This window comes from Leopardus geoffroyi, chromosome C1, assembly GCF_018350155.1.
Source record: "Leopardus geoffroyi isolate Oge1 chromosome C1, O.geoffroyi_Oge1_pat1.0, whole genome shotgun sequence".
Lineage (NCBI taxonomy): Eukaryota > Metazoa > Chordata > Mammalia > Carnivora > Felidae > Leopardus > Leopardus geoffroyi.
In genome coordinates this window covers 11,410,267-11,434,851 of record NC_059328.1, presented here as the reverse complement: position 1 = coordinate 11,434,851, position 24,585 = coordinate 11,410,267, and the positions used below count along the sequence as shown (strand labels likewise).

The following is a 24,585-nucleotide window of genomic DNA, read 5'->3' as shown; positions in this document are numbered from 1 at the left end:
TGGAGGTTAAGACCCTCACTGTGATTTTTAGCTAAGGGAGGGAGCCAGAGCTGGAACTCAGACTCCTTTTTCAGGTCAAGAGACTTTTGAAACAATTATTCCGAAAACAACACTGGCTCACCATAAAAATTCCAGCAACACGGAGTGTGTATGAAGTGTAAAGACCACCTGGGCCCCCATTCCCCACTGTCAACAGCTTGCGTGTGTGTCCTCCCAGCATGCCGCCTGCATACACAGACTTAAAAATTAAGAGAGCGGGGCGCCTGGGTGGCGCAGTCAGTTAAGTGTCCGACTTCAGCCAGGTCACGATCTCGCGGTCCGTGAGTTCGAGCCCTGCGTCAGGCTCTGGGCTGATGGCTCAGAGCCTGGAGCCTGTTTCCGATTCTGTGTCTCCCTCTCTCTCTGCCCCTCCCCCGTTCATGCTCTGTTTCTCTCTGTCCCAAAAATAAATAAACGTTGAAAAAAAAAATTAAAAAAAAAAAATTAAGAGGGCGAAAGAGGGTCATGCTACACTCATTGTTCCGAAACGTGCTTTTTCTCAACAATGTACGAAGCATCTATCTGCACACCATTCCATACAGAGTGGCTGCGTTTTTCCAGAGCCACCCTGCATTCTGAAAGAGGACGCTGGGGGCGCCTGGGTGGCGCAGTCGGTTAAGTGTCCGACTTCAGCCAGGTCACGATCTCGCGGTCCGTGAGTTCGAGCCCCGCGTCGGGCTCTGGGCTGATGGCTCAGAGCCTGGAGCCTGTTTCCGATTCTGTGTCTCCCTCTCTCTCTGCCCCTCCCCCGTTCATGCTCTGTCTCTTTCTGTCCCCAAAAAAATAAATAAACGTTGAAAAAAAAAAAATTTTGAAAGAGGACGCTGTTAGCTAAATGGCTGCTGTCTCCAGTTCTCTGATGCCACATGTGACGTGCATCTGTGGATCCCTGGATCCGTGCATGTGAGCATCCGTGGATCTCTGTGTGGCTATTTCTGTGCGGTGTGTGCTCACAGCCGAACTGCAGACCTTTTAAAACGCTCGACTGATGTGTGCTCCGATGTGTGGTCTCACCGTGCGGGCTAACCCTGGATACAATTAGTCTAATTCTTGCCAGTCCAACTGCTGAAAGACAGTACCTAATTGTTGTTTTGGGGGTTTTTTTTTGAAGTTTTTTTTTTTTAAGCAATCTCTATGCCCAACGTGGGGGCTGGAATTCACAAGCCCGAGATCGAGAGTCGTGCACTCCTCCGACTGAGCCGGCCAGCCGCCCGGGTACCTGCTTGCTCTAAATTGGATTTCTCCCCACACTAGTGCAGCTGACCACCCTTATTAGCCGTTCCCCATCCCTATTTCTTCTCCTGTGAGCCGCCTATTTGAACCGCTGCTCAATCTTGTCTGCTTCTCTTTTTCCTGCTGGTCTGTCGCAGCTCTCTGCCGGTGAAGGATTTAGTCCTGTGTGTTGCTTTGAATTATTATTTTTGCCCAGGGTCAAATGACCTTTAAATTTTGCTTATGGTGGTTTTTTTTTATCCTATTGAGAAACTTTTATGTTTTCCGAGCCAACTCGGTCAATCTTTTTCTTCACGGTCTCCCGTTTTTCCCAGTCTAGTATTACAAAAGTATTTTTATCCTTCTCTAGTTTTGGTTTCTTCTTCTTCTTTCTTTTCTTTTCTTTTCTTTTTATTATTATTTTTTTAATGTTTAAACCTTTACTTTATACGTGGCATGAGGTAAGAATTGAGCCTTATTACTTTCTGGATGGAAAACTCATTTTCCACATTATTAGTGGTCCCATCCTGATTTGGGCTTTCATATGCCACCTTTCTAGATTATTTTAACTGGGCCATTGCCTGCCCCTGGGCCAGTCTCCGATTTCAGTTTATTTATTTTGAGAGAGAAAGAGAGTAAGGGAGGGACAGAGAGCCAGGGAGAGAGAGAATCCCAAGCAGAGCCCAGTGCAGAGCCCAAAGCGGGGCTTGAACTCACAAACTGTGAGATCATGCCCTGAGCCGAAATCCAGACTCAGACGCTTAACCCACTCAGCCACTCAGGCGCCCCCGGTCTCTGATTTTTAATTATTTTCACTTTGTTTGTCATTTTGATATGGGCAGAACAAATCCACCCCACCCCCCGACTATTCTTTTCCAAAACTGTTTTGACTATTCTGGCACATTCGTTTAGATTCAAATTTCAATTCAACTACCTTTGGGGCTTGGAGTAGAATTATACTGAATCTTGGGATTATTTGGGGGGGAGACGGTATCTTTGCGACACTAAGTCTTGCCATCGGGGGCCGTGGAACTTTCCCCCAGTCATGCAGGTCTCCTCTTACACCCTCTGGTAAGTGTCAGAGCTTTGGTTAGGTAAGTCTCGCACATTTACTGCCAAGTGGGTTACACACATACACATATATTATGAGTTAGGGAATATTCTGCCAACCCGGAAACAACTTCTACAGAAAGTACAACAGAAAGGGCGTGCAACGCGGCGCTGAAGGGTGGGCGCTCTGGGCAGGAAGCAGGGGTCCAAAGCTTGGCTCTGCTGCTATGGAGCGGCAAACTGCTTGGCAAACTGCTCAACCGTCTAAACTCTCATTTTTTTCTCTGGGTGGCTCAGTGGGTTAAGCGTCCGACTTCGGCTCAGGTCATGATCTCACCGCTCGTGGGTTCGAGCCCCGCCTCAGGCTCTATGCTGACAGCCCGGAGCCTGGAGCCTCCCTCGGATTCTGGGTCTCCCTCTCTCTCTGCTCCTCCCCTGCTCGTGCTCTCTCTCTCTCTCTCTCAAAAATAAACGTTAAATAAAAAAAATTTTTAAACTCCCTTTTTCTCATCTGTAAAATGGGAGAGAGCTGAGCTGTTCAGTATAGCAGCTGCTAGCTCCGTGGGACTACACTGATTTAGTTAAAATTAGGCACAAGTAACAATTCAGTTCTTCAGTGACACTGGCCACATTTCACTCGCTCAATAGCCCGTGCGTGCGCGGTCAGGGGTTACTGACAGTGCAGGTACAGAACATTTGCCTCCTTGCAAAAGTTCCATCGGACGGTGCTAGTTTGGAGGATTGAATGATACAAAGCATGCAAAAGGCTTACCATCCATAGATCCTGGTAAGTAGCAACTGCTCGGTAAACATGAGCCACTCTTATTAAGAGTAATGAACCCGTATTCTTAAACCCGTAGCAAACCGCTCAGCTAAACCTAACAGCAGGTACAAATGAGACACAATGAAGCGCTCTGCTCTCAAGAACTACCATTCCCTTCACTGGTTCACCAGCAGGGGGTTCCGAAGCCTACCCTTTAACCACTCTTTTTGTTCTTGTCCTTTTAATGTTTTATTTACTTTTGAGCGAGAGGGCACAAGGTGGGGAGGGGCAGAGAGAGACGGAGACGGAGGGTCCAAAGAGGGCTCCGCGCTGATAGCCGCGAGCCCGACGCGGGGCTCGGACTCACGAACCGCGAGATCGTGACCTGAGCCGAAGTCGGACACTCAACCGACTGAGCCACCCAGGTGTCCCTTAACCGCTCTTTTCACAGCATCTTTTGCAGCAGGTTAATAAAGATGTCCCGTGATCTCAGGGGACAAGGTGTTCTCGAATCGACGCTGCAGCCCCGCATGGTTCCTGAGAGGAGCAGGAAGAAAGGGACAGTCTATGAACCAGTGACGGGAGGACTTGAGGAGCTGTGCCCACAGCTTGACCTCATGCTTTGGGAGTTGGTCAGCAAAGCACGACGCGAAGGTAAACAGCGGAGGTGTTCTCCCTTCACCGTGGAGAGGTCGCAGCCGGTAGCCACTCACTACGCCGGTAACATCAGCAGGCTCTGGAAGAGCTGGGGAGTGGGAGGGGAGCAAACATCACACAAACGAGGGCGCTAGGGCAACAGAATTTAGGGAATGAGGATAAGGAACACAAGTCAGCCTGGAAGCACAGTCACCAACTGTGTTCCAAACTACTCTTCGGTTCCATACAATACACCTGCTGCTGGGACTGATGCGGCTCTACTCAGAGCCACCGTTTACTGAGCGTGCTTATTACGTGCACTAGGAAGGGGAGGGGTGGATGTCCAGGGGCAGACAACTGGGATTGGAATGTGGGTTCTGCTACTCACTCACTGTGTGACCTTGGGCAAGTGACCTCCCCTCTCTAAAACTCAGTGTCCTCCAGAGCAGATGAACATAAGGGAAGGGAAGCAAAAATAATCTAAAAAACAGGGAGGGGGACAAAACAGAAGAGACTCATAAATACGGAGAACAAACAGAGGGTTCCTGGAGGGGTTGTGGGAGGCGGGATGGGCTAAATCGGGAAGGGGCACTAAGGAATCTACTCCTGAAATCACTGTTGCACTATATGCGAACTAATATGGATGTAAATTGAACAAATAAAATTTAAAAAAAAAATTAAAAACTCAGTGTCCTCATCTGTGAAATGGACTTAGTAATCCTCCCTATAGGTTGCTGTAGGGGTTTAGATAATATGGACGCTGTCTTTATCAAAGTGACGATGACATACTTTACAAACACTATTTAATTTAGTCATTACAGCGGCTCCATAAAGTAGGTCACAGAGCTAGTAAGTGGCAGAGCCAGACTCTCCATCCAGGTCTTTCCATCTACCCTGGGCTCAAGATCCCTGAATGAATAATGTATATAAAATGTTATGCTCTGATCTAATATGCTGCAGGAGAATGCAAGAAAGAGAAATGCGGTCTCTGTTTTTCAAGCCACAGAACTAAAAAGCAATTCTTCTTGGAAGATGAACCACGGAGAAATGGCAGGGCAGCATGTTTAAGAAATCTTGCCTATTCTTCTCGCCATCTTTTTGCCCCACACCGGCATCTCCCCAGGAGTGAGGAAGTGGATCATTTGGCTAACCCGCCACCATTGCCCCGGGTGGAAGTGAGAAAGGGTGGGTTCGAGATCTATTGTGAAGGCGGTGCCCCAAGGATTTACCGATGGATTAGATACGGGGTATGAGAGAAAGGAAAGTGCCAGGATGATTCTAAGGGTTTTGGTCTGAGCAACTGAATGGCGACGCCGTTTCCAGGTCAGGTGGAACAGTGCTGTGGACATGGTAAGCTCGAAGCACCTATCAGATATCTAGGTGGTGATGTCAAGGAGACAGGTGTACAAATGGGTCTGGAGCTCAGGGAGTGGTATTTCAAGCCGTGGGATGGACGAGGTCACCCTGGGAGTGCAGGAGGACCAGCACTGAGCACTGAGCCGGGGCCTCCAATGGGAGACCAGGGGTTCTCGCCCAATCTGCACAACAAAACCACTAGGGGAAGGCAGGTGAATCCTCATGTCCAGGCGCCTTCCCAGATCAATTAAAGCAGAAACTCTGGAGGTGGAGCCCAGGAACCAGTATTTTTAAAACGCTCCCCAGGTTATTCTAATGCCCAGCCTGGGCTGAGGGGCACGGCTTTAGACTGAGAGGGTACAGCCAATGAGGCAGATAGAAAATCTGGACAGTGTGCGCTCCAGAAGCCAAGCGAAGAAAGTTTCCAAAAGGAGGGAATGATCCCTTCATCAGGGTCATAGTCCCACAGAAAAGGAGGTGCTGGGAAACCCAGCAAAGGCGATATGAGAGAAGGGACGGGGACAAAAGCCCGAGAGAAGTCGTCCAGAAGAGGTCAAGTTTACTTGGATCCCGTTTCCGGCAAAGGAGGTATTTTTTTTTTTTTTTTTTTTAATTTTTTTTTTTTTTTCAACCTTTATTTATTTTTGGGACAGAGAGAGACAGAGCATGAACGGGGGAGGGGCAGAGAGAGAGGGAGACACAGAATCGGAAACAGGCTCCAGGCTCTGAGCCATCAGCCCAGAGCCCGACGCGGGGCTCGAACTCACGGACCGCGAGATCGTGACCTGGCTGAAGTCGGACGCTTAACCGACTGCGCCACCCAGGCGCCCCAAAGGAGGTATTTTTAAAATGACATTGATGAGGCAATTAGAGCTTAAAAACTTCATAGTTATTTGATGATATTATGGAAAAATTATTAAAAATTTTAAGGTGTGATAGCGGTATCAGGTTATGTGAGAAAAGAATCCTTACCTTTGAGCAATGTTTACTGAAAAATTTACGGATGTCTGGATCAGGCAGGGCGCCTGGGTGGCTCAGTAAGTTGAGTGTCTGACTCTCGGCTTTGGCTCAGGTCATGATCTCACCGTTTGTGAGATCGAGCCCCACGCCAGGCTTTGCACTGAGAGTGCGGAGCCTGCGTGGGATTCTCTCTCTCTGCCCCTCCTCTGCTCGTTGTGTGCTCTCTCTCAAAGTAAATAAAAATAAACAAAAATAACAGAGGAGTACGCTGTCACAAAACAGCCCATGGGATGATAAGCGCTGCTCATGGACTTCAGCATACCATACTGCCTAGTTTGGGTTCGAAGAAAGAGAGAGGGGAAGAGAAAGGAGGAAGGGAGGGAGGAGAGGAGACAATAATACAGAAAACTCCTTTGACCGGTTTTGCCGAAAGAGTGGCAAAGAAATGAAGGTGGAGTAAAGGAGTCGAGTCCTTGAACAGGAAAGACAGGATGGCACCCCCACCCCAGGGGAGGGCGGTGCTGATGGGAAGCCAGACGCAGTGGGCAGGTGTGCTTGAAGGCGGCAGGACGAACCGTTCCCATCAAAGGGAAACATCAAAAATAAGCAAGGTCAGCTGAGAACGAAGAGAGGGACGAAGATTTAAAGTAATTTTTTTAAAGCCACGGTCTCCCTAAAGTCCTTTAAGTCAGGCATGTTCCCAGACCACGCCCTGGATTCCCTGCTTCTGATTCTGGGGGTGTGCGCAGGCCCGGGGAGCGCTGGGCTCAGCTCAGCCACTCTCTCAAAGCCAGGAGGACGGTGCTCCCTGCGGAGCACCCTGGGAAGACCGGCCATCACGAGACCGTGCCAGACCCCGTGGCTGCTGGGAAATGTGGGTGGCACACTCCAGCAGGCCAAGAAATGCCTGACTCGGGGCATTTTAATTCGGGTTAGTCCCACTCTCTGCTGTGCGTGGCAGCCGGCTCTCTTTGTCTCCTCTCTCTCTTATAGACACACAACTGAGAAACAATTTCTAGTTCTGTGGTTGGCACCAAGAAACCCTTCCAGAATTGGTTCCTAATAGGTTAACTCAAAGGTAGCAATGAAAGATTACAGATGACCAAAGGAAAATAAGACGGTTACAGGTGCCTTTCTCTCTCGGTCAGTCCACACCAAGGTGGCCGAGATGCCCCGGAGCAAACAGATGGGAGGTCTGGAATCTAACTGCTACCTACTCACAGGCTGTACGGGGGGCAGGGCAGTGGGAGGGCTGTGGGAGGGTCCCCATCCCCTATTTACAGAGCTGGATAAGAATCCCTGCCCCAACAAGGGTAGGAGAGTCCACAAGGTGGGACAGACACAGGGCTGTGAACGTGTCTTTGGGAACTGCCTGACCATGCGGGGCTCCCTGCCGGGCCTGCTCCCTCCCTGCTTAGCACACAGAGCACAGGAGAATCTGGTTCCTCTGCTCCCCAGGCAACAGCAGCCGCCCTGTGGGCTCCATGGAGACCAGGTATATTTAGACCACAGAATGTTTAGAACAGCCTCGGCAGTCCAGGAGGTGGAAATCCAAAAGCAGGAAAATCCCACGGAGCGAAGCGTGGACGGATACCTGACTTCAACTCACTTCTTTTATAAATGAAATCCATGATGGCCCTGGTTACATGAGCTCGACTCAAACTCTGAGCCCCCTGAGCTGCGGGGCCACCTGATCCCTGAGCTGCCTCTCACCTGATGCTGCTGCGGGTGCGCTTTGGGCGAGGGACGAGTCTTAAGGAAAACGAGAGGGCACTGCCTGCCTTGCCTTTGGAATTCTATTTACAGTGTGACCACTGCCGGGTCAAAGTGGCCCTGTGGCCCTCTCAGACACCGGCTCTTCTTTCCAAGGCAGAAACTCAGAGGAAAGGCCAAGGTCAAGCCATGTGCTACCGTTTATTACCCACCTTTGGTGTTGGGGTGCCCCTAAACCTTGATGCCTGCACTCCCCCGGGAGAGGGACCCCACGAGGGTTCATCCCCAGCAGAGACCACTGGAGAAGAGGTGGTGGGGTTAGAACCACCCAATGCCCCCCGGGGAGCCCACCAAAACAGTGTCCCGCACGGGTCTCGCATGAGCATTTTGCACTGGCTGCAGGCACAGACTCATGGATTTGAAGAGAAGGCTCATCCTGCATTCCCTCAAAAATAAACCAGCAAACACGCAAACAAGGCAGGCAAACTGGAGTCTTGTAAGTCTCAGCAAAACTTCTTAGGAATAATAATGCCCGATCCAAGGAATGGAAGGCCAGGGCCGACAGCTTTTCTGTGCAGAATCTCCACTGGAGTCTAAGACAAGGCTGGTCCTGGCCAGGCTGAAGAATTTTGGAACCCAAGAGTGCAGGCACCCGTAGAAATCACCTGGTTACACGGCAGAGTTTCCTGGGGGCTTCCATGGTTGGGGGGGGGGGGGTTGTCCGAGTGAGGCTGTCAGTGAATCAAAGTTTGACTACCATACACGCGGAAGATCAGAAGAATCGTCTCTCAGCCAGAATCCTCGTTCTGTCGGCAGGGAGATCGGGGCCCAGGGAGGCGAAGACACTTCCTGCCCCTCCAGGCCAGGTGAGCTCAGACACCCGTTAGTAGCTGTTCCTGGAGCCTCTTCTGCTTCCCTCCCACCTGAGGATAAAGCGACACCCAGGGGTACCTGCCCTAACCGTCTGGAAGCACTCATCCCAATGTCCTACTGAGGAGGGCAGGGCAGTAAGGGGCCCGGGGCCATTCCCAGGGCTCTGCAGAATGGGAGTTAGGGGTCTGGGGACAGCGTCAGGAAGGTCTTAAGTGCCTCCCTCCTAGACAACATGAGTGTGTGAACAGAGGCTCTGGCCCGCCGCGTGTCGAACGCTCCACCAACCCCAGGCAACCGCAGAGCTTCTGATTCACTCTCCTGATTTTAAAATCCCTAACCTGAGATCCCACCCCACCTTAGCCTGAAAAATACTTCATTCCCAATGACCGTCAATTACAATTAGATTATAGAACCAGAGAACCAGCAAATGCTACGTAAGGAGCCAGAGATCCTGCAGTTCAGAAATGATCAGCCTGATTTCTTGGGGGGCATGACAAACACTGTCCTTCGGCCAATGCCCCTGCCCAGGAAGAGCTTGTGCCCGGGCTGGGTGCCATCCTAGGACTGACTGGCCCCACACAGAGGGTCACCACGAAGGGTGTGCTGTTTGTTTGCCACGAGCGTGCACTGTTTCTTGAGCAAGATGAGTGAAATCAATGCTTCTTAACCATTTATTTGCTACTAAATACGCCCAATTATACTGCTTCCTTTCCCACTACCCAAGTCACTGCTCATTAGCCCCTTTGCTAGAGAGTTGGCGAGCTCTCTGCTTTATTGGCAGCTCATGGAAAGATATGCAGGGGGAAAAAGCTAAAAAAAGCAGGTACTTGAATTATCTGCGGATTCCTTTTTTTTTTTTTTTTTTTTTTTTTTTTACTGCTTTCTTTGGGGTGTTGAAACAGTGATAACAGAAGGCGACTGGCCTTGTTAGGCACAGATCTTTTGGGTAATTTGATGAAATATGGTTTCCAAAAGAAAGTAAATGCTTCTCTTTCCTGGGGGAGGAGTGTCCGAGCCCCCAGGTACTACAATTGTTCTGCCTCTCAACACTGCACCGGGCGCGACTGCTTGTGGCGGGTGGGACTGAGGGCTCCTTTCAAAGTAGGGACCGGGAAATGGAAGGAGTCTCTGCTAAGAGGTCTCTAGGCAAACACCACAGATCTAGAAGCCAACCAATGACCAGAAAGATCACACGGCACACACTTTGACCACTGGGATGGAGGCGGGACCTGTGTTCTCAGGGCTCCACGGTCAGGTCAGGGTCGTCAGGGCACTGACGTGTGGCACACTGGCAGGAAGAAGGGAGTTTCTCAAAGCCTCCGTTCAGTTAGTCTTTCAAAGCCTGGGAGCGCCCCCTGGTCCTGCATTCATCTTTCACTTCCCCTTTCCTCTGCTGTACCTGCAACACGACCTCACCCGACAACCATTTTGTTGCTACGGAAAATGGCACCAAGTCACTGTCGAAATCAAAACACGAGGTTTTGAGGATACTGGGGGGACCCGTGCCTCCATCCCACGGTCCGTGCAATACAGTCAGAGACGAGGGGCTGGAAACGTCAATACAGGGTTAAGAGGGATGACAACGACTCCATGGACGACAAATCGGTAATGGCTATTGAAGGGCAGCCATTGTGATTTGTTGACCGGCTGTCTTCTCTTCTACAGTGGCAGCCCCAGGGAGCAGGGGCTTGGTGGGTTCTCGTCACTGCCGGTTCCTAGTGACTGGAAGAGCACCCAGCACGTCACGGTCACTCAGCAATTATTTGTTCAACGGACACGTGCTCTTAAGGAGGACTGAGAGGGTGGCTTGATCATCTCTTATAGTTTCAAGACAGACATCATGGGGATGGAAAAGGCCCAGAGAAAGGAAAAGAGCAACAGCCAGAAACATGGTTCGAACCCAGCTCTGCTCTTTATGAGCCTCACAAGCCTGGCAAGTTCCTTCTCTACACCTCATCTCCCACAGGTATGAGACAGGGCCCGTGGCCTAGCCTGCAAGTTTGTCGTGAGCCTGACTGAGGAAATGCGTGTAACCGGCAGGTGCTGAAGAAACTCAATGGAGGGACTCCTCCGGTATCGTCACCCTGCTGCCTCCTGTACACTTGGGCATTTCGTGCCTCGGCAGTCTGTGACACCCAAAATAAAGAAGCTGGGGAGAAAGCGTGAACAGAGGTTGACTACTTACTTAAGGTTGGAGATTTTTGTGGATTTCAAGTCTACGTTAGTCCCTTTCTCATTCTCATAGGTTACCAGGTTTCTCAGAATCTCTGAGTCCCAACTCTTTAAGACAGTGAATCATGGGAGAGAAGTGTTTCTAGGAAACTAATACTTCCTTCCTTATGTATTTCTTTTTTTTTTTTTTAACATTTATTTTTGAGAGAAAGAGACAGAGCATGAGGGGGAGAGGGACAGAGAGAGAGGGAGACACAGAATCCCAAGCAGGCTCCAGGCTCTGAGCTGTCAGCACAGAGCCCGACGCGGGGCTCAAACTCACAAACCGTGAGGTCATGACCTGAGCTGAAGTCAGACGCTCAACCGACTGAGCCACCCAGGCACCCACCTTATGTATTTCTATAATGCTTGTAAAGCATTCAAGAAAAGGGGGGAAAGATACATTACAAACACACAAAATAGGGAAGAATGGGTACGTGTCAGGGCCAGCTGCTTTGCTAGCAAGACAGAGCGGGCATCCTCGGGACCCTGGATAACCACAATAACCAACAGACCAACGACATGAGCTTTCAGACAGGGGACTGAGCTCCAGACAAAGGGACTCTCCCACAAATGGTCCTTGTCCTCCTGCCTCCAGGGGAAGTTCTAGGATGTTCACACCTTAAGCGAACAGCAATAAGGAGGACAGGGCTGGAAAGGAAAGTTCCCCCAAACCAACCGGCCCTGCTGCCTCGTTCAGACTCCCACGGAGGAGAGCCAGGGGCCCGGACACGGTTGCTCTACACTGCTAGGTACTTCCGGGTCCCAACCTCAGACACCTGCTTTGTGGTTTCTCAGCAAGCCCCCTCCCCACCCCCCGGAGAAGAGCCCCACTGCTTTCCTTGGACCTAAGAGCACCGCCAGCTTCAGTGGCATCATCCCCCTGCCATGGTGGTGAATCCTGATGCTCGAGGTGAGCACCAAAGACTCGAGGGGCAGATCGACCCACCCCAGAGCCCCACGGTACCTACAAGTGGCAACCTTTTTCCTGCGGCATCCATGCTCCAAATACTGCCCCTTGCCTTCCACGTTCAAACCTGTCTTGACCGCTCCACGTTGGTTTTCAGACCAAACGTTTTTGCTGGCTAGCAGCAGATTTTCAGTTTTGCTGGCAATTTCTCATCACACTGGGCTCCAGCTGGATGAGCTCCGAGGGGGAACCGCAGGAGTCACCACCCCTCCAGCTGAACTCCAGAGTGTTAGCCGTACCACAGAGTGACAACACAGCCACTGCTGTAGCCCCCAATTCAACAGGGGGCCGGCTGCTGCCACATGGCCACCTGGCTTCTGTCCAACCCCGGGTGCAGGTGAGTTTCTGCCCGGCCTCCAAGCATCCAATGGGGCTTTCAGTCTGGATGGGCCTCACGCTAGAGCCAAGAGCCAAGAGCCAAAAGCCACAGAGAAAGAGAGGGCCCGGGGTGTTCTTTGATGGGATGGAGAGATCCACAATGTCACAAGACTTCAAACAGAAACCTAATGTTAGAGACGCATTTTGTAGAAGGAAAACCATATCTTAAAACTGAAAAGAAAAAAAAAATTAAAAGAAAGGGGCAAGGGGGCACCTGGCTGGCTCAGTCAAAAGACCATGCAACTCTTGATCTTGGGGTGGTGAGTTCGAGCCCCATGTTGGGTGTAGAGATTTCTCAAATAAAAAAAAAAATAAAAAACACTGGATGGGCAGGGCTCAGAAAAGGCCGTCACAACATCTAGTGCTGGGTCTGGGTGGGGTCACTCAAAAGATCAGGTGCATGCTTCTGTGGTTCCTGCTTGGGGGCCTGCGGGTCCCTCCCTGGATAGCCTCCGTCCTGGGAGAGAGGAAAGGAGCCCAGAACAGCTACTGCCAACATCAGGACACACGCAGGGGAAGAGGCAGGAGAAGCAGCCCGACCCCGAGCACTTCAGTTTATAAAATGTGTGTGGGGGGGGCGCCTGGGTGGCGCAGTCGGTTAAGCGTCCGACTTCAGCCAGGTCACGATCTCGCGGTCCGTGAGTTCGAGCCCCGCGTCAGGCTCTGGGCTGATGGCTCAGAGCCTGGAGCCTGTTTCCGATTCTGTGTCTCCCTCTCTCTCTGCCCCTCCCCTGTTCATGCTCTGTCTCTCTCTGTCCCAAAAATAAATAAACGTTGAAAAAAACAAACAAACATAAAATGTGTGTGTGGATACTATTTTATTTAGATCTCTGCCCCAGCGACTCAGGTCACTGGGGATTTTCAGAACGCTTCAGATTTTTAAACTCTTAAGAGTTTTTCCATGAAGCCTGAGAGAACAAAACTATTGATTGAAACCCAATGGTCAGTATACCTCCCACATGTATCTAAATACAAGGACCTCTCTAGAAATCAGCTGCCCTAGCTAATTTTTAACGTGCTGGCACATCTAACCCATTTGAAGGGTGGGGAAACTGGGGAGAAAAAGCCCACCACCCTCGCCAGCCTTTCAGCTGCACCCAGGCTAGGCCCCGGGCTGGGAGACCCCTGCTCGCGGTGCCTGGCCAGAAACACAACCTCACTCGGGACCTAAACTGGAGGGACAGCGTGTGTGCCCAAACTGAGGTGGGTGGGAGACCTATGCTGTCCCAGATGAGGGAAAGTTGGGATGACCCAGGAGGGTTCATTCCCTGGAAGGTTACTTTATTAAAGTCCATTTATTCACCCTGTGTAAGGAAAGCAGAATTGAGGCTGAGGAGACAGAGAACGGGGGCCACTTACTTTTTATTTTACATATTTCTGAGCTCTTTGTGTGTTTTATTATTATTTTTTTCAACGTTTATTTATTTTGGGGACAGAGAGAGACAGAGCATGAACGGGGGAGGGGCAGAGAGAGAGGGAGACACAGAATCGGAAACAGGCTCCAGGCTCTGAGCCATCAGCCCAGAGCCCGACGCGGGGCTCGAACTCACGGACCGCGAGATCGTGACCTGGCTGAAGTCGGACGCTTAACCGACTGCGCCACCCAGGCGCCCCTCTTTGTGTGTTTTAAAAGTTTATTTAGTTTGAGAGAGAGTGCAAGCAGGGGAAGCGCAGAGAGAGCGAGAGAATCCCAAGCAGGCTCTGTGCTCTCAGTGCAGGGCCCCACACGGGGCTCGATCCCACGAACCGTAAGATCATGACCTGAGCGGAAATCCAGATGCTTAACCAACTGAGCCAACCGGGGACCCCTCTTTTTGTGCTTTTTAAAAACAACTGTTCATTTTCTTAGAATGCTCTCTCATTCTCTTACCCTAGTCAGTGTCCCTTATTGGATGCGACATCACCTCCTTAGGTCAGTCTTCTCCGGTCACCTCCTCTATGGCAAATTCCACTGCCAATTCTGTATCCTGCCTAATGCCTTCAGACCACTAATCACGACCTGGAATCCTCTTTGCAATGGTTTGTCTATTGAATCATCAACTTGCCTCTCTCCCAGAAGTATCCACTCCATGGATCTTATCTGCCTTGCTCCCTGCTACCCTCCTAGGGCCTGGGACCCTGGCGACTTCCGGGGGACACCCAGTAAATATTTTTGAAAAACCAAATACATGGACACATGTTGGGATCTACGAATGTCCATACTCATTCCATGGGCCTGGTGTAACACACAGAAACACAGTTATAATCGAGATTTGATTAACTGTAGGACCGGTCCCACCGATTTCTCCAAAAGCGACCCCTAGCCTACCCTGAGGAAGGCTTTCTACGTGCGCACGCACGCAGCCTGCTTTGGCAAATAAAGGTTTATCGAGCTACTCTCATACACGGACGGATTGTCTGTGGTTGCTTTTGAGCTACAAGGGCAGCGCTGAGTAGTTGCAACAAAGACCACGTGGGCTGAAAATATTTACTACCTGGCATTTTATGAAAAAGTTTGACACACCCCGGGCGGGAAGACACAGAGAAGGGTAGTCCGAGACTCTGACTGCAAATCCCACGGGAGCAAACTGCAGCGTTCACATAGACACCTGCTAGTGGCAATGGTAGCTAATATTTTAGGTAGGCCTTGTCATGAGCCACGTATTGTGCTCAGTGATTGAAGTGTATTATCTCCTGTGATTCAATTCTCATGACAACACTCTGGGGGAGTCCTGACTGCTGAGGCTCCTGGAGGGCTGATGATTTGCCAGGGTCAAGGAGGTCAGTGCCAAAGCCAGAACTCAAACCCAGACCAACCAACGCACAGACTGTCGGGGGACAGAGGCTGCTTCTTACGCTGCACATGTACGCATCAGACACTCAGGCTTCTCAAAAACAAAACAAAAGTCTCATGGAAACCACTGCCTTCCCTCCCCTGGAGTAGATGCTATCTAGTAGAACCACATGCCAATTCAAAATGCCAACTCTGTCTTTGACTCGGACATCTCTCCATTAACGAATCAGCAACCGCAGGCTTTATTATCTGCACCGGGGATGTTTCTGCCTTCTCTCCCTTTCCAGAACATGTGGAGCTTGCTTTTCATTGTTACTATTTTCCTTTAACTGCGCCGTTAAACTCTGGAATTCTCTCTAACCCCCAGAAACCCTGCCTTCATATCAAAACACAGGTTCCCCTGGATCCAGGCGGGATAACAGCTATGTCACTGTCAGTATGACAGTGCATATTCTTGACCACGAAACCTAGGTGTCAGAAGAACTGAGCTCAACAACACTGCTTGGGGACAGTGGCTACACCTGGAGGTGTAGTTTCCGGGAGGGGAACAAGGCGGGGGGTGGCTTCTGGATGATGGTTATGCTCTGTTTCTCGATCTAGGTGCTGCATATGTGGATATGTTCATGTTGTGAGAACTCATTCAGCTGCACCCTTAGGAGTGTAAGTATATGCTATTTTCTGTAGGTATGCTCTATTTCGATAAAAAGTTCTACAATGCCCTCTACAAACATAGTAATACACCACGGATCTTTTTTGCAGAAATACACATCTCATTTGCTTCATGCAACATCCTTATAAAAGGATCAGCAAGCCCATTTTGCGGGACCTTTGGGAGGTGCTGAGGTCACGAGCCCTCACGCAGGGGATTAATGCCCTAATAACAGAGACCCAGCTGCCTTGGGCTTCCCCCACGTGGGGACACAGGGAGAAGTTAGCACCCCGCAATCGGAAGGGGGCCCTCACCAGAACGCAGCCACGTTTTCAGGCTTCCAGCATCCGGAACTGTGACAAAGAAATTTCTGTCGTTTATAAGCCACCCAGTCTATGGTAATTTGCTATAGCAGCCCAAACAGGCTAAGACAGCTTACTAGGACTGGCTTGAGCGCCCTGCTAACCACTCTGTAGATATGCTCTCATTCTATAGATATTCTCTTCACAACAACCCTGACTTTATCCCTGCTTTATAGATGAGAAAAATGAGGCACGGAGAGGTCAAGGAACGTACCTAAGGTTAGACGGTTACTCATAGGCAGGCCAGGGGTTCCACCCAGACAGCCCCACTCCAGAACCCACGTTCTCAACTGTGATGCTAGTCATGCCTTTGGTTGTGATGAACCCAAGGATGGCTTTCCAGTTTCTAGTGTGGGTCTTCCATCTTCGGGCATGCGTCACGGCTCAATAAAACGCGCTTGTCCAACGCGTACAGGAACAAGAATCTCAACAAATGCACCCACCTCCTTCATGGACGGCAGCCTGATTCACAGAGTGAATCTCCATGCCACACAAAGGACAGGGTCCGTGCCGGCCCCCTTTCTACCCAGGACTTCCCCATTCGTTTCTTGGAAATCCACAGACCGAGCGCTTGGCCCACCAGAAGCCACAGAGGCCCAGATTACGTTAGAAACCCCAAAGGTCGGGGCGCCGGGTGGCCCAGTTGGTTGAGCTTCCGGCTTCTGCTCAGATCACGATCTCCCGGTCTGTGAGTTGGAGCCCCATGTCGGGCTCTGTGCTGACAGCTCGGAGCCTGGAGCCTGCTTTGGATTCTGTATCACCCTCTGTCTCTGACCCTCCCCCGTTCATGCTCTGTCTCTCAAATAAATAAACATTGAAAAAAATTTTTTTTTCAAAAAAAAAAAAAAGAAACCCCAAAGGTCTTCCTTTGTCTTCCGTGACGAAAGATCTATCGCTTTTTAATAAAGTATTTGCTTACCCCGCACTCTTTGAGTAAACGAAAACTGTACCCCGACTGCAGTAGCAAAGCTCGGGCAAAGTAAATATAACTTCTGTTGGATGTCTGCAATGTTCCTTTCAGTTGTGCTTTTAGAGGAACATTTCAGTGAGAGCACTTTGGATCCACTTTTCTTTTAAGCCACATCGATCTCTATGCAAGGTAAAATTGCTTACCTATGTTACTTTTGAGGAATTTAAGTGTCCTGTATGGGGGGGGGGGGAGCTATTTAAATACAATCGTTGATTTCATCAATTGTCTTCATTTTGGTTTGTTGAACTAAAATAATCTGATGAACCTTTCCTCCCCCCCAACCCCCCAAATCATTCCTAGTTTCCGAGACTATCAGGTGAGCCAGGAACTCAAATTAGGGGGGAAAAAATCCAACCACCTTCTTCGAATGACTGTCAATTCAGGTTCGGTGTTAAGAGGACAGGACCCTGCTGACTTCCTCACACAGGCAGTCACACGCTTCCTAAGTAGTATTTTTTCCTACGGGCAGCCTGGGCAACGATGTCTACCGCACGGAGCCCCACGCAGCAGGGTGCCCGTGCGTGCCACCAAGTTCCGCGGGTCACCCTCCAAACCGCAATCCCCTGGCACTTGGGGTCCTCGGGCCCAACCCTGAAACGAGCCTCTTCCCGCTGCCATCCTTGAGCAAGACGAGGCAAGGAACTTCCCAGGACCGGAGGCAACGTCGCCCAGAACCCACAACCGGGAGGAGCGGAGGCTGCTTTATGCCCGGCCGCCGCGCCCCGAGGTGCCAGCCCCGGGAGGCCCTGCAGACCTGCGCTGCGGGGCGACGGTGGGGGGGGGGGGTGGGGAGGAGGGGGACCGGCGTGTCGCGGCCCCGCGGAGTGACGCAGGGAGGGCCCCCTCGGCCGGTGGCAGCTCTGGGGGATGCTGACCTCAACTTTGTTCTTTAAAAATAGCTGGGAGGCCGCCGCGCTCACGTGAGCGGCCCCCGCTTCCCCGGCACCCGCCCGGGGCTCCCGGCGGCTCCCGGGGTCGCACAGGGGGCAGGGCGGTGTCCCCGAGCCCCCGGGGACAGGACGGACCCCTCCGGCCCCGCGGAGGGGGGAGGGGAGCAGGGGGCGCAGGGTGGGGTCGGGGCGTGGGGCTGGGGGTGGCGGCGGGGGGTCGGCCGGGCCGCGAGGAGCGGGCCGCGCTCACCTTCTTCACCGACAGCGAGATGTTCTCCAGGATCCGGTCCTTCACCTCCCGCGGCTCCATGGCGCCGCCGCCGCCGCCGCCGCCGCCGCCCCGCCGTCGCCGCTTCCCGCGCCGGGGGCCCGGGGCCGCCGCCAACCGCTGCCGCCGGCCGTGCGGGGGCTCCGTCGTGCCGGCCGCGGGGCCCGGCGCCCGCCGCCCGGCCCTCGCCTCGCCCGGCCCCTCGCTCCGCCGCGGCCAGGCGGCTCTGGAGCGCGGCCGGCGGGGAAGAGGCCGCGGGCTGTGCGCGGCGGCGGCGGCGGCGGCGGCGGCGGCGGCGGCAGGAACTGATGTCAGGCGGGGCGGCGCCAAGGCCGGCGGTCGGGCTGGGGCGCCCGCGCCCGGAGACCCGCCGGACCCCGCGTCCCCGTCCCCGGGCCCGCAGCCCTTCCGGCCGGGGTCGCCCGGGACCCCCGCAGACCCCGGGCCCCCGCGCCCCAGCCCTTGTCGGCTCACAGCCCCTCGGGCCAGAGTCCGCGGGAGCCCCTTAACCCCGGGGACCCCCGGGTCCCCGCAGACCTTGGGCCCCCCGCCCTGCCCTTGCCGGCCCACGGACCCAGGTCTCCCGGCCCTCCCCAGCGACCCCGAGCCCCTCCACCCCCTCCGGCCGGGGCCCGCGGAGCCCCCCACAGACCTCGGGGATCCGGGCAAGCCGCCCCCGCCGGCCAGCGACATCCCTCCCTCAGCCCACAGACCCCACCTGGACCCTCCCTTTCCTCGGCCCAGAGGCCCCTGCCATGCCGGGGGTCGTGAGACCCCCCCCCTCGTCCCCCCTCACCCCAGAGACCCAGGGCCCCTAGCTTCCGGCAGCCTGGAGACCCGGGCACCCCCACCTGGACCTACCCAGAGACCCCCACCCTCTGGCCCTCTCTGGCTGCCCTGGCCCTCACCCGCCCCTAGAAGCCAGTCCCTCTCCTCAGTTCCCAACCCTCACGCCCAGTCCTAAACTTTAAGGCCATTTCAGGTCCCGGGTGCTCCTCCCCACCAACAAAACACACCCTCCGCACTTTCCCTTGTGTCCCAACACCCACTCTGATTCTTACCCACAGCCCATTGATTGCTACCCATATCCCAGCTCTCCTTGGTGGGGCAGCATACCCCGGGGGCCCCAACTGCCACCGCCCTGAAACCCACCCTAACAATTCCCCTCATCCCCCCAATTCCCCATCTCTTAAAGCCACCCACACTTAGAGTTCTCAGTCTCCTACCTGGCTCACTTAGCCCATTTGGTCTCCAAACAAACATACCCTGATGCATCCATTAGTCCCACCTTTTCATTCTTTTCTTTTCTTTTTTTTTTTAAGTCAATATATTGGGGCACCTGGTTGACGTTCCACTCTTGATTTCCGCTCGGGTCACGATCCCAGGCTCGTGGATCATGCCCGGTGTCCGGCTCCATGCTGAGCTGGCAGCCTGCTTGGGATTATCTGTCTTCCTCTCCCTCTGCCCCTCTTCCCTGCTTGTGCTCGCTCGCTCTCTCTCTTTCTCTCAAACAAAACAAGTCAATCTATATCCTTTTTTGTCTCGCTTTATGCAACTGAGATATAATTGACAAATAACATTAGTTTCAGGTGTACAACATAATGATTCGATATTTGTATGTTGTGGAATGATCAGCACCCTCTTTATCTGAAGACACCCCAATTCTCAACTTCAGCTCCCTATATTTTCCCTCTTTGTCCGGGCATACCTTTCTCAGCCTCCCAAACCTGGTCTCCCCAGCACAGATACAAAACACTGATTCTACAGCTTATCCTAAATGGACCCCTCCCCATCCCTCAGTTTCCCCAGGAGAGATCCAAGATGGTGGTAGTTATGTTTTTGTTGTTGCCTTTTTTTTTGTTTTAATATTTCATTCTTTTTCAATTTTTTTAACGTTTTTATTTATTTTTGAGAGACAGAGAGAGAGACAGAGAACAAGCAGGGGAGGGACAGAGAGAGAGAGAGAGAGACACAGAATCTGAAGCAGGCTCCAGGCTCTACGTTATCAGCACAGAACCCGACACGGGGCTCGAGCTCACGAACTGTGAGATCATGACCCGAGCCATAGCCAGTCACCTAACCGACTGAGCCACCCAGGCACCCCTTTAATGTTTTATTTTTAAGTCATCTCTACCCCCAACGTGGTGCTTGAACTTACAACCCCAAGATCAACAGTCTCATGGTCCACCAACCTAGCCAGCCAGGAGCCCATTGATTTTTCTGTCACTGAATAAGGGCACAAAATTACATGTCAAGAAAATGAAAGAGAACTACTTGAGAAACTGCATTCTATTACCACTTCAGGATCTAGGTCAAGAGTTCTTCATACTAATGATGATGGTGACGACGAGTAATGAGTACTGACTACGTGCCATACGCTGAACTAAGTGCTTTACCTACATTCGTCTCCTGTATTCTCACACAACAACCCCTGTACAGATGATGGGAACCATTCGCATCCTGAGTCAAAGTGCCCTTTACGTTTCTTCGTACTGTTCCAGCAGGTGATCCTGTAGGGGCTTGGTCTACCCCTTTAGGAAAAGTCAATCTCTCGGCTGAAGGCATTTCTTATTAGCCCTGAGCTCAGAAAAACAGGCGAGAACAGTCTCCATGGAGCTGAGCTCAGATAGAATGCCAGGTGGAGAAGAAGTTACAGTTGCTGGGCAGGTAGAGAAAAGGCTGAGAACAGAGGACTCATTACTTTGAATGAAGAAAGAAATAGTCATGTGTCCAAATGTGTTGGTGGCAAGTAGGAGGGAACTGCTTGAATGACCAGTCTAATAACCTTGGTGAGCTCCCTTCCCACTGCACTCAGCCAGGGTGCCAACAGGCCCCGACCTGTCACATCCAACTCTGGCTCATGAGAATCCATTGAGCCCAAAGTGGAACCAGTTAACTTTGTGATTCTCCCCTGCTGTTAAATAATAAGACGTCTTCTGGGCAGCATCTTCTGCTGGACGCCACCTTCCTATAAATGGCTACTCGCAGCTTGGGCATGGCTGCGTGATGGCTTCCACGGATGTTTTTATTGCTTGGCTATATACCTGTGATGGCATTTCTGCCATGTCGTTTACATCTTCATACATCGGGGGATGGTCACATTCAACTTCTTACAACATTCGTTAGAAACTTACCGAAGGTCTGCATGGGTAAGCGGGTGGGAGAAGAGAGGCACATTTCAGTCTTACAAGACTTCTTGCAGGAACAGGAAGGGGCCGAGGGCGTGTTCACGTGCAGATAATTGCCCCAGGCCCAGAACTCGAATATGGAATTCACCCTTGCCTGTCAAAAACAAGGCAACTCAGGGGCGCCTGGGTGGCTCAGTCGGTTAAGCGTCCGACTTTGGCTCAGGTCATGATCTCACGGTTTGTGGGTTCGAGCCCCGAATCGGGCTCTGTGCTGACAGCTCAGAGCCTGGAGCCTGTTTCAGATTCTGTGTCTCCCTCGCTCTCTGCCCCTCCCCCACTCGCACTCTGTCTCTGTCTCAAAAATAAATAAACATTAAAAAAAATTTTAAAAAAACGACAACAAGGCAACTCAGGGGGCACCTGGCTTGCTCAAAAGGTACAGCATGTGACTCTTGATCTTGAGGTTGTGAGTTCGAGCCCCCTGCTGGGTGTAGAGATTATCTAAAGAAAACAAAAGCAGGAGCGCCTGGGTGGCTCAGCTGGTTAAGCATCTGACTTTAGCTCAGGTGATGATCTTGTGGTTCGTGAGTTCGAGCCCCAGCTCAGCCTCTCTGCTGTCAGCACGGAGCCCATTTTGGATCCTCTGTCTCCCTCTCTCTCTCTTCCCCTCCCCTACCCCTCACTATCTCTCTAAAAAAGAAATAAACATTAAAAAAAAAAAAAAAACTCAGAAAAAAAAATTAAATACCCCAGGATGCCTATCAATCTTGTTATAGGGAGTCATTGAAGCTTCTTCATTTATTGCACAAGACTGCTGATCATGTGGAAAGTGCATGAGACTCTGAGGCATGAGGAGTTGAGACGCTCAGTTGACTCATGCTAAGGCCTCGGGCAAATCACTCTGTCTTAGTTTCCAAATCAGTGTCACAGGAAAGATGACTTTCTTCTTCTTCTTCTTTTAAATATTGTCCTGACCTCCCAACTGCACAATCCATCGGGCGAGGGATGAAGTTGGGAAAGAAGGCACATCACAGAAAGTCCACAGACTTGGCCACCAGCTCGTCTTTACTCTTCTTTCCAAAGATGTGCACTGCCTCAGAGAGGAAAAAGATAGGAAAAAAGTCTGGCAGCTTTATCCTGCCACATCCTTAAAAGGTCATTGGACTGGATCATTTACAAAAGGTTTTTTTTTTTAATGTTTATTTATTTTTGAGAGACAGAGAGAGTGAGAGGGGTTGGGGCAGAGAGAGAGAGAGAGAGGGACACAGAATCCGAAGCAGGCTCCAGGCTCTGAGCTGTCAGCACAGAGCCCGACGCGGGGCTCAAACTCACGGACCACACCACGAGATCATGACCCGAGCTGAAGTCGGAAGCTTAACCAACAGAGCCACCCAGGTGCCCCATTGGACTGGCTCATTTAAAACAAACAAACAGGGACACGTGGGTGGCTCGGTTAGTTAAGTGTCTAACTTTGATTTCAGCTCAGGTCATGATCGCACAGTTCATGCCCTGGAACCCCACCTCACACTCTGTGCTGACAACACGGAGCTTGCTAGGTATTCTGTCTCCCTCTCTCTCTGCCCCTCCCCTGCTTGCTCTCTCTAAGAATTTTTTTTTTAAAAAGCGGGGGTGGGCAGGGGGATGGATGGGTTAAATGGGTGATGGGTATTAAGGAGGGCATTTGTGATGAACACTGGGTGTTGTTTGGAAGCGCTGAATCATCAAATTCTACACCTGAAATAAATATTACACTGGAATGTAAACTAACTGGAATGTGTTTAATTTATTTTATTTATTTATTTATTTATTTATTTATTTATTTATTTATTTATTTTTGAGAGAGAGAGAGAGAGAGAGAGAGAGCCAGAGTGTGAGCAGGGGAGGAGCAGAGAGAGAGGGAGACACAGAATCCAAAGCAGACTCCAGGCTCCGAGCTGTCAGCCCAGAGCCTGAGGTGGGGCTCGAACTCACGAGCCATGAGATCATGACCTGAGCCAAAGCTGGACGCTAAACCGACGGAACCACCCAGGAGCCCCCAAACTAAGTGGAATTTAGATAAAAACTTGGTGGGGGGAAGGTGGAGGGTGGTTTAAGCAACTATTTCCTCCCTGGCTCCTCAACTCAAGGCAAACACATTCGTGTTTCCAGAGGAGGGAGCCTTGGTCATCAGGCTTGTGAAGCTGAGTCCCTGAGAGGGGAGATAGGAGGGGCTGGGGGCACATCACAGCAAGCCTCAGGTTCCTATACTTTAACTCTGGCACCCACAAGTGCAGACGATCTAGCGATCTAGGACTGGGTAAATCAAAACAAGGCAGCTTTAGTCCAGGTGATTTATTTTATTTTATTTTACTTTATTTTTTAGAGATATTATTATTTATTATTATTATTATTATTATTATTATTATTATTATTTTAAGCTTATTTATTTGGGAAGAGAGACAAAAGCAGGGGAGGGGCAGAGAGAGAGGGAGAGAGAGAATTCCAAGCAGGCTCCAAGCTGTCAGTACAGAGCCTGAAGTGGGACTCAGTTTCACAAACCATGAAATCATGACCTGAGCCAAAATAAAGAGTTGGATGCTCACCCCCAGGTGCCCCTAAAGATTTCGTTTTTAAGTCATTTCCACATCCACGTGGGGCTCAAATTCACAACCCTAAGATCAAGAGTTGCAGGTTCCACCAACTGAGCCAGCCAGGTGTGCCCAGGTGATTTTATTTGAAAATGTTGAACGTCCAGGGGACCTGGCTGGCTCAGTTGCGAGAGCGTGTGACTCTTGATTTGGAGGCTGTGCGTTCGAGCTCCATATTGGGTGTGGAGAGTGCTAAAAATAATAACAATCTCTTTTTTTTAAATGTCGAGGGGCACCTGGGTGGCTCAGTCGGTTGAGCGACCAACTCTCAGTTTCGGCTCAGGTCATGGTCCCAGGGGCGTGGGCTTGAACCGTGTGTCGGACTCTATGCTGAGCACGGAGCCTGCCTGAGATTCTCTCGCTCCTTCTGCCCTACTCCCCTACTTACCCTCTCTCTCTAAAATAAATTTTTTTTAATTAAAAAATTTAAAAAAATGTTGAACATCCAGCTCCTTCCTCATCACTGTCCAATCAGCAAGACAGTTTGGTGAAAATTGGGAAGTCATTCCACCTCCTAGTTTATTTTTTTTAAGTTTGTTTATTTTTGAGAGAGAGAGAGGGAGAGAGAGCAGACGCGTGAATGAGAGAGAAAGAGCAGGGGAGGGGCAGAGAGAGGGGAAGAGAGAGGATCCCTGACGGTGCAGAGCCCCATGTGGAGCTTGATCTCCCGAATCTTGAGATCGTGACGTGAGCCGAAATCAACAATTGGACGTTTAACCAGCTGAGTCGCCCGGCTGCCCCAACTTCCCAACTTCAA

At 51.3% G+C, this 24,585-nt stretch overlaps 1 protein-coding gene across 1 annotated transcript in view; it reads right to left on the bottom strand.

Moving 5' to 3' along the window:
* The window catches only part of PLEKHM2 (pleckstrin homology and RUN domain containing M2), a 36,408-nt gene extending 17,627 nt beyond the window's left edge, over nt 1-18,781 (bottom strand). Inside the window, exon 1 of the mRNA XM_045475763.1 lies at nt 18,056-18,781. Coding sequence (XP_045331719.1) covers nt 18,056-18,766 — 711 coding nt within the window. The 5' untranslated portion in view covers nt 18,767-18,781. The remainder of the gene's footprint in view (nt 1-18,055) is intronic.
* Nucleotides 18,782-24,585: the final 5,804 nt, after the last annotated feature.